Source organism: Macrotis lagotis, chromosome X (assembly GCF_037893015.1).
Source record: "Macrotis lagotis isolate mMagLag1 chromosome X, bilby.v1.9.chrom.fasta, whole genome shotgun sequence".
Classification (NCBI taxonomy): domain Eukaryota; kingdom Metazoa; phylum Chordata; class Mammalia; order Peramelemorphia; family Peramelidae; genus Macrotis; species Macrotis lagotis.
Genome location: NC_133666.1, coordinates 199387739 through 199398616, shown reverse-complemented (window position 1 = coordinate 199398616; position 10878 = coordinate 199387739). Strand labels below are relative to the sequence as shown.

At 35.4% G+C, this 10878-nt stretch overlaps 1 protein-coding gene across 1 annotated transcript; it reads left to right on the top strand.

Moving 5' to 3' along the window:
• The first annotated feature begins 861 nt into the window (after nucleotides 1–861).
• LOC141498937 (large ribosomal subunit protein eL21-like) lies at nucleotides 862–1305 on the top strand. Its single transcript, XM_074201966.1, has one exon. It carries the CDS (start codon nucleotides 862–864, stop codon nucleotides 1303–1305), a length of 444 nt encoding a protein of 147 aa, XP_074058067.1.
• Nucleotides 1306–10878: the final 9573 nt, after the last annotated feature.

Sequence of the window (10878 nt, the reverse complement as noted above, 5' to 3'; positions counted from 1 at the left end):
ATACCTAAACAATCCAAAAATATCATCTAAAAACTACTAGAATTAATTAGCAACTTTAACACACTAGCAGGATATCAAACCTCCATAAATACTCAAAATTTCTACAAATGACTATGAAGACACAGCAGAAAGAGGTAGAAAGAGAAATCCCATTCAAAGTAACCTCAGAAAATATAAAATACCTGGGAGTCAACCTGCCAAGGCAGATTCAAAAACTTTTTGAAAACAATTACAAAACACTTCTCACAAAAATAAAATCAGAATTACATAACTGGGCAAGTACCTGCTGCTCATTGATTGGCAGAAGTAATATAAAAAATGACAATTCTATCTAAATGAAACTATTTGTTTAGTGCCTTGCCAATCAAAATTCCTTAAAAATTTTTTCAATGAGTTAGAAAAAATTACAATTAAATTAATATGGAGAAATAACAATTCAAGAATTTCCAGGGGTTCCATGAAAAAAAATACAAAAGAAGGAGGCTTAGCCTTACCAGATGCAAAATTATATTATAAAGCATCAGTCATAAAAACAGTCCGCTATTGACTAAGAAATAGAGTAATGGATCAGTGGAATAGACTAATACAAAAGAGATAGCAGGACATGATCATAGTAATCTTCTGTTTCATAATTCCAGAAAGTCCAGGTATTGGGATAAATACTTTCTCTCTTTTGACTTCCTGCCAAGATGGCTGAGAGAAGACAGGCACAGTTCTAAAGTCTCCTGATCTCTTCCACATCTATCACATGAAACAAACCTCTTTAAAGAAATTCGACCTGCCTTTCCACCAGCTCTGCCATATTCCAGTGAGTTGCCAAAATGACAAACACAAAAGGAAAAAAAGAGAGGGACTTGATACATGTTTTCTAGGCCCTTTCGAAAACATGGTGTCGTCCCTCTGGCTACATATATGCACATATACAAGAAAGGTGATATTATAGATATCAAGGGTATGGGCACAGTTCAGCAAGTAATGCCCCACAAATGTTACCATGGCAAGACTGGACGAGTCTATAATGTTACACAGCATGCTGTAGGCATTGTTGTAAACAAACAGGTTAAGGGCAAGATTCTAGCCAAGAGAATTAATGTGCGTATTGAGCATATTAAGCATTCTAAGAGCAGAGATAGCTTCCTGAAGCAAGTAAAGGAAAATGATCAGAAGAAGAAAGAAGCCAAAGAAAAAGGCACTTGGGTCCAACTAAAATGTCAGCCTGCTCCACCCAGAGAAGCACACTTTGTGAGAACCAATGCCAAGGAACCTGACCTGTTGGAACCAATCCCCTATGAATTCATGACATAAATGACTTAAAAAATAACCAATAAAAGATTTCTTGAATTTTGGGAAAAAAAAAAAAGAAATCTGACCCACAAAACCCAGAAAGAAAAGCGAGGACAAAGAACATGTACCTCAGGATATGTCTCCGGCAGCAGCATTGGTCCAATTTGGGCAGGTGAGTCTGGGCTTAGAGGGAGGATCAGCCCCATTCAAGAGAGATTAGCAGCTGAATTGGAACCTGGAATCTGGGGGCCCTAGAGCCAGACCTGTTGGATCAGCAGCGGTGGGGCTAGATGGCAGGGGCTTGAGTCAACTAGGAAGCAGAGGCACTGGTGTTGGTGCTGTCCAGCAGGAGCTTGCAAATAGGGCTGGGGTTAGAATTCTGGAGAAAGAGAGCTGTGGACACCATCCCTGGGCTCCTCTGGTCCCATTACAAATCAGACCTGTACCAAACAAGCAAATGCAAACTAATTCTGCCTCAGGTCCAGGTGTGTGAGCAGAAGAACTAGCCCAGCTGAGGAATGACTTCAGGTCAGGGTAAATTCCACCACTGACTGAAAGCAAAAGAATTCAATAGCTCCAACTCCTCCCTTCAAGCAAAGGAAGAAGGCTTCAATCAAGGTCACAGACACTCCAGAGAAAGCAACCAGCACGTCCGACTGGCCAACCAAAGAAATTGCATTCAGTGAGTAAAGCCTTTAGTGATCCCAGGCCCCTGTGAACCAGCCCCTCCCCAACTCAGGTCTTAGCAAAATGAAGAAGGGTCAGCGGAAAGGTGGATCCATAGAAAAAATTTTGGGAGGGAAAGACCCTAACTCAGCGACCTGGAACCTCTGAGGAGAATATGATCTGTTCTTCAGCACAGAAAGACTTCCTTGAAGAAATAAGGAAGGAGCTTAAAAATTTGGGAGAGACAATTAATACCTTGCAACAAGAAAACAAAGCCTTAGAAAGTACAATTGGATAAATAGAAAAGGAGAATAAATCTCTCAGATCACCAACTGGTCAAATACAAAATGAGAATAAATCTCTCACATCATCAATTGGACAAATAGAAAATGAGAATAAATCTCTCACATCATCAATCGGACAAATAAAAAATTAGAATAAGTCACTCATATCATCAATTGGGCAGATACAAAATGAGAATAATTCTCTCAGATCCTCAATTGGGCAAATGCAAATAGAAAATAATTCTCTCAAAACCTCAATTGGTCAAATGGAAAGCTCTTTCAAAAGCAGAATTGACCAGTTGGAAAAGGAGTTGCAAAAGGTTACTGAAGAAAACTCCTCCCCCATAAAAAGAATGGAGTCTACAGAAACTAATTGCTTCATGAGAAAGCAAGAGTCAGTTAAACAAAATCAAAAAAATAGAAAAAATAGAAGAAAATGTAAATTACCTCATCAACAAAACCACTGACCTCGAGAATACGTTGAAGAGAGGCAACCTGAAAATTATAAGACTTTTTGAAAACATTGAATAGAAAAAAAGCCTGGACTTAATATTACAGGTTCCAGTGATGGAAAACTGCCCTGATATCATGGAATCGGAGGGCAAAGTAGTTATTGAAAGAGTACATCCATCCCCACCAGAAAAAGATCCTAAAATGAAAACACCAAGTAATGTTGTGGCCAAACTGCAGAACTATCAGATAAAAGAGAAAATCCTGCAAGCAGCCAGAAAGAAACAATTTAAATATCAAGGAGCCACAGTAAGGATCACGCAGGACTTGGCTGCATCAACATTAAGGGATTGAAGGGCCTGGAACAAGATATTTTGAAGAGTAAGGAAACTTGGAATGTAGCCAAGAATCTACTTTCCTGCAAAGCTGAGCCTTCTCTTCCAGGGAAAAAGATGGACAGTTAACGAAATGGAAGAATTCCAAAAATTTCTGATGAAAAGACCAGAGCTAAACAGAAAATTTGGACATCAAACAGGAGGTTCAAGAGACACATGGAAAGGTAAAAAAAGGGGGGGGCAGTTAAAGGGAAAAATGCTATCCAGTTAGTTGAAACTGGCTATATCCCAGCATGGGGGAAAAAGGATTCTCATAAATCTTGAGAATTGTAACTCTAACAGAGAGAATATACCTAGCCAGAAATGACAGATATTCATGACTTATCCATGAGACTGCTATCTAATGGGATGTAACAGGCTTTAACCCCACTTGGGAGAAAGATGCTATTAACTCTCAAGAATTTTGACTCTATTTGATAGATATACTGAACTAGAGCATACAGACACTAAAAATTTTCTATGACTTAGATAGAATGATCTTAAAAACACTACATCCTTAAAAAGGGTAACAGGAAAGAGATGGGAGGAAGGAGGGGATTAAATTGGATAAATCTCATTATACTAAGAGGTAAAAAAAAAAAAAAACCTCTGGTAATAGAGGGGAAGAAGGGAGCAGATGAGAAACACCTGTATCTTTTTCTCATCAGATATGGCTTAAAGTCAACCTACACATACTCAGTTAACTTATAAAACATCCAATCTTTCAAGCATTAAAAGGGGAAAAGGGCAGGGGGACAGAGAAAGGAAAGGGGAGGGGGGGGGAAAGGGGAAAATAACAAAAGGAAGGCAAGGGGAAAAAGGGAAAAAGGAAAAGGGGAAAGAAAGGGAAGGGGGTGATACAGGAGGGCAAACACACTGAAGGGTGTAGCATTCAGAAACAAAATAATGGGGAATATGGATAAAGGGGGGTAAGGGGGAAAATACAAACAGAGGGAATATAGCATGGAAGGCAATAAAGAATTAGTAATCATAACCTTGAATGTGAATGATATGAACTCTCCCTTAAAACATAAGCAAGTAGCATACCGGATTAAAAACCAGAATCCTTACAAGTAACTCATCTGAATCAGAGAGATACATATAGAGTAAAGGTAAAAGGTTGGAGCAAAATATATTTTGATTCAGCAGAAGTAAAAAATGCAGTAGTAACTATCCTTATCTCAGACAAAGCAGCAGCAAAAATAGATAGCAATAAAAGAGATAAGGAAACTTTATCCTCCTAAAAGGTACCATAGATAATAAAGTCATTTCAATACTGAATATATATGCACCCAGTGGGACAGCACCCAAATTCTTAGAGGAGAAGCTGAAAGAACTACAGGAAGACATAGACAGCAAAACTCTACCATTGCGAGACCTCAACCTCCCACTCTCAGATCTAGATAAAACAAATGATGAAATTAACAAGAAAGAAGTTAAGGTGGTAAATAGATTGTTAGAAAAATTAGATATGGTAGACTTATAGAGGAAACTGAATGGGGATAGAAATGTATATACCTTTTTCTCTGCAGTACATGGAACCTATACAAAAATTGACCATGTACTAGGACACAAAAACCTAATGATCAACGACAAAAAGGCAGAAATAGTGAATACATCTTTCTCAAATCACAATGCAATAAAAGTCATATGCAATACTGGGCCAAGGAGATATAGACCCAGAACAAATTGGAAACTGAATAACTGAAATTTAAAAAATGAGTGGAACAAAAAACAAATTGTGGAAGGAATTAACCATTTTATCCTAGATAATGATAATAATGAAACAACATACCAAAACCTATGGGCCTCATTCAAAGTGACTCTCAAGGGATATATTATAGCTCCAAATGCCTACATGAATAAACTGGAGAAAGAGGAAATCAATGAACTATCATACAACTAAAAAAATAGAGAAAGAACAAATCAAAAATCCCCAATTAAATACCAAATTAGAAACTCTAAAAATTAAAGGAGAAATTATTAAAATCAAAAGCAAAGAAACTATTGAATTAATAAATAAAACCAAAAGTTGGTATTATGAAAAAAAAACAATAAAATTTATAAACCTCTGGTCAATTTGATTAAAAAAAAGAAAGAAGAAAACCAAATTGCTAGTACCATGAATGAAAAAGGTGAACTCACTACCAATGAAGAGGAAATTAAAGCAATAATTCAAATTTATTTTGCCCAACTCTATGGTAATAAATTTCATAATCTAAGTGAAATGGATGAATATTTACAAAAATATCAGTTGCCCAGTTAAAATGAAGAAGAGATTAAATATGTAAACAGACCTATCTCAGAAAAATAATTTCAACAAGTCATCATTGAACTTCCTAAAAACACTTTCCAGGGCCTGATGGATTCACAAGTGAAATCTACCAAATGTTTTAGGAACAATTGGTTCCAATTCTATATAGTCTTTGGAAAAATAGGGTAAGATGGAACTCTGCCTAACTCTTTTTATGAAACCAATATGGTGCTGTTACCTAAACCAGGAAGAGTTAAAACACAGAAAGAAAGTTATAGACCTATTTTCCTGATGAATATAGATGCAAAAATCTTAAATAAAATCTTAGCAAAATTATTACAAGTTATAACAAGGATAATACATTATGATCAAGTCTGATTTATTTCAGCAATACAGAGTTGGTTCAATATTAGGAAAACTGTTAGTATACTCAATTATATCAACAAAAAATCTATCAGAAATCATATGATCATTTCAATAGATGCTGAAAAAGCTTTTTACAAAATACAGCATCCATTCCTATTAAAAACACTAGAGAGTGTAGGAATAAATGGACTGTTCCTTAAAATAATTAGCAGTATCTATCAGAAACCATCAACAAGCATTATATTCAATGGGGAGAGGCTAGCAGCATTCCCAATAAGATCAAGGGTGAAACAAGGGTGCCCATTATCACCACTACTATTCAATATTGTATTAGAAATGTTAGCGTCAGCAATTAGAGAAGAAAAAAGAAAATGAAGGAGTTAGAATTGGGAAGGAAGAGACAAAACTCTCACTCTTTCCAGATGACATGATGATCTACCTAGAGAATCCCAAGATATCACCCAAAAAACTACTGAAAATAATTAGCAATTTTAGCTAAGTTGCAAGTTATAAAATAAAACCTTATAAATCCTCACCTTTTCTATATATGCCTAGCAAGATACAGCAGGAAGATCTAGAAAGAGAAATCCCATTCAAAGTAACCTCAGACAATATAAAATACTTGGGAGTCTATTTGTGAAGACAGACTCAGAATCTTTTTGAAAACAAGTATAAAACACTTCTCAAACAATTTAAATCAGATTAAAATAACTGGACAAATATCAACTGCTCATGGATAGGTAGAGCTAATATAATAAAAATTACAATTCTACCAAAACTAATCTATCTGTTTAGTGCCCTACCAATCAAAATTCCAAAGAATTACTTTACAGAGTTAGAAAAGTTGTAAATAAATTCATATGGAGAAATAAAAAGTCAAGAATTGCCAGGAGCTTAATGAAAAAAGTGCAAAAGAAAGTTGGCTTAGCACTATCTGATCTAAAATTATATTATAAAGCATCAGTCATCAAAATTGTTTGGTATTGGCTAAGAAATAGAATGGTGGACCAGTGGAATAGACTAGGTGTAAAAGCAGGAGATGATTATAGTAATCTGCTGTTCGATAAATCCAAAGAGTGCAGCCATTGGGATAAAAAACCCCTCTTTGATAAAAAGAACTGCTGGGATATTTGGAAGTTAGTATGGAAGAAACTTAGATTAGATCAATACCTAACACCCTTTACCAAGATAAGATCCAAATGGTCACAGGACTTAGATATAAAAAACAATACTATCAGCAAATTATAAGATCAAGGGCTAGATTACCTGTCAGATCTATGGAAAGGGGAGCAGTTTATGACTAAGGAAGTGTTGGAGAACATTACCAAAAACCAATAAGATATTTTCGATTACATTAAATTAAAAAGCTTTTTGCACAGATAAAAGCACTGTTACCAAGATCAAAGAAATGTAGTAAATTGGGAAACAATCTTTACAAGTAATGATTCTGAAAAAGGACTCATTTCTAAAATATACAGAGAACTGAGTCATATTTTTAAAACAAAAAGCCATTCCCCAATTGACAAATGGTCAAAGGATATGCAAAGGCAATTTACAGATAAGGAGATAAAAGCAATCCATAGCCATATGAAAAAATGTTCTAAATCATTAATTGTTAGAGAAATGCAAATTAAAGCTTCTTTGAGGTACCACCTCACACCTCTCAGATTGGCCAATATGACCAGAAAGAATAATGATTATTGTTGGAAGGGGTGTGCAAAATCTGGGACACTAATTCACTGTTGGTGGAGCTGTGAACTCATCCAACCCTTCTGGGGAGCAATTTGGAATTATGACCAAAGGGCAATAGAAATGTACATACCCTTTGACCCAGCAATACCACTACTGGGTCCATATTCCGAAGAGATGAAGAGAAAGGGTAAAAACATTACTTGTACAAAGATATTTATAGCAGCCCTGTTTGTGGTGGCAATGAATTGGAAATCAAGTAAATGTCCTTCAACTGGGGAATGTCTTAGCAAACTGTGGTATATGTATGTCATGGAATACTATTGTTCTATTAGAAACCAGGAGGGATGGGACTTCAGGGAAGCCTTGAACTGATGCTGAGTGAGATAAGCAGAACCAGAAAAACACTGTATACCCTAACAGCAACATGGGAATGATGATCAACCTTGAAGGACTTGCTCGTTCCATCAGTGCAACAAACGGGAGCAATTTTGGGATGTCCACAAATGAGAGTGCCATCTGTACACAGTTAAGGAGCTGTGGAGTTTGAACAAAGTTCAAGGACTATTCCCTTTAATTTAGAAAAAATAGATATCTTATCGTGTAATCTTGTTACCTCTTAGAATTCTTGTCTCTTCTCTAAGGATATGATTTCTCTCTCATCACACCCAATTTGGATCAAGGTACAACATGGAAACAAAGTAAAGATGGACAGATTGCTTTCCTTGGTGGGGTGGGGGGGAGTAAGATTGGGGGGAAAATTGTAAAACTTAAATAATATCTTCAATAAAAATTAATTTTAAAAAACCTTTCTCTCTTTGATAAAACCTGTTGGGAAAATTGAAAGTTAGTATGGCAGAAACTTCTGTTATACTCACTTGAATTATACCAAGATAAAGTCAAATTGATATAGGATTAAGAAATAAAAATAATATTATAATCAACCTAGAAGATCAAGATCAAGAAGATCGTTTGCCTGTCAGATCTATGGGAAGAGAAACAGTTTATAAACAAAGAAGGGATCAAGAACATCATCAAAAATAAATTAGAAAATTTTGACTACATGAAATTAAGAAGTTTTGTATGAACAAAATCACTCTAACCAAGAAAAAAATAAATGTAGTAAATTGGGAAATAATTTTTACAACTAGTATTTCTGATAAAAGAATAATTTCTAAAATATACAGTGAACTCAGTCAAATTTTCAAAAATACAAGTCATTTCCCTGTTGACAATTGGTCAAAGGATATGCAAAAGCAATTAACAGATGAGGAAATCAAAGTGATCCACAGTCATATAAAAAATTGTTCTAAATCACTACTTATTACAGAAATATAAATTAAAGCATCTCTGAGGTACTACCTCACACCTCTCAGACTGGAAAATATGGCCTGAAAGGACAGTGATTAGTGTTGAAGTGATCTGGGAATTCTGGGACACTAATGCATTGTTGGTGGAGCTGTGAACTTATCCAACATTTCTGGAGAGCAATTTGGAATTATGCCCAAAGGGCAAGAAAAATGTGCATACCCTTTGACCCAGCAATACCACTACTGGGTCTATACCCTGAAGAGATGCTGAAAAAAGGGTAAAAACATCAAATGTACAAAAATATTCATAGCAGCCCTGTTTGTGATGGCAAAGAAGTGGGGATTAATTGAATGTCTTTCAAATGGGGAATGCGTTAACAAACTGTGGCATATGTATGTCATGGAACACTATTGCTCTTTTAGAAACCAGATGGGTTGGGAATACAGGGAAGCCTGGAACGATTTGTCTGAACTGATGGTGAGCGAGATGAGGAGAACCAGAAAAACATTGCACACCCTCATAGCAACATGTGTTTATGATCAACCTTGATGGACTTGCTTATTTCAAAAGAGTAACAATCAGGGATAATTTTGTGCTGTCTGCTGTGGAGAATACCATCTGTATCCAGAGAAAGGATTGTGGAGTTTAAACAATGACCAAAGACTATTACCTTTAATTTAGGGAAAGAAAACCATTAACTAAGGGACAGCCAGGTGGAGCAGTGGACCTGAGTTCAAATTTGGCCTCAGACACTTAATAGCTACCTATCTGTGTGGTCCTTGGGCAAGCCACTTAACCACATTTGCCTTGCAAAAACGTAAAAAAAAAAAAAAAAAAAAAAAAAAAACGAAACCATTAACTTATTATGCAATTTTGCTATCTCTTATACTTTATTTTTCTTCCTTTAGCATATGATTCCTCCTTCATATTCAAAATTACCTCAGACAATATAAAATTTTGGGGAATCTACCTGCCAAGGCAAACTCAATTTTTTTTTTTAAAGAAACAATTATAAAACACTTCTCACACAAATAAAACCTTTTTGAAAACAATTACAAATTGACTAAATACAGCACCCATTCCTACTAAAATAGTAGTGTAGGAATACAGATTGGTCCTTATAATAATAATCAGTATGTATTTGAAACCATGAACAAATATTATTTGCAATGGGGATAGGTTAGAGGCATTCCCAATAAGGTCAGGGGTGAAACAAGGCTATCCATTATCACCACTACTATTCAATATTGTGTTAGAAAGGTTAGCTTCAGCAATAAGTGAAGAAAAAGAAATTGAAAGAATTAGAATTGGGAAAGAAGAGACAAAATTCTTGTGGGTGTAGGGAAGGAGAATAGGGGAAAATTTGTAAAACTCATAATAAATAAAATCTTTCTTAAAAAAACAAACTTCAGTGGCAGCTACATGGCATAGTGGATAAAGCACCAGTCCTGGAGTCAGGAGTACCCAGGTTCAAATCCCGTCTCAGACACTTAATAATTACCTAGCTGTGTGGCCTTGGGCAAGCCACTTTACCCTGTTTGCCTATAACCGAAAAAAAAAAATTCAGCAAAAGTTTGTGTTTTAAAGATTCGACATTTATTTTTATTGAAACTCAGTGAAGGACAACTTGGGACATAAGAGAAACTTCTTTGGAATGCCTTCCTGAGCAGCATAAGAGAATAATGATTATTGGCAAAAAAAAAAAAAAGAATAAAAGCAAATGATGAAAGGTACAGACCGCAAAAAAAGTAAAGGGGCAACTTGAGAGTGAAAATGCAATGAGTGTAAAAACATAGAGTAAGGAAAGTATTTAGCTAAGTTTGGCTTAACTATCTATTTCCATCACCTAAACTCAAATATTTTTCAACTATTCAACTTTCACATTTTAATTCCAGACGAGCTTCTTGGGGGAATAGACATGACACTAAAAGAATTTAAGATAGCAATAGAATTTGAACTTATATAATACATAAACACATCCTTGCTGTCATTGGCACAATTTTGATGGTTTTGAGGGATCAGTTCTAAAATCACCTGAAGAAGAAAAATACTCGAAGCATGAGAACAATCAATATTTAATATTTAACTCTCAAAAGACTGTAAAAGACACAACTATTAATTCATATTCTTAAATTTCACATACATGGAAATTATCATTATATTATTTTGAAAAATCATATAATCACGTGTGTCCTCAATA

Coding starts and splice junctions, on each gene's coding strand:
- LOC141498937 (XM_074201966.1), top strand. CDS start 862: ATGTTTTCTAGGCCCTTTCGAAAACATGGTGTCGTCCCTCTGGCTACA.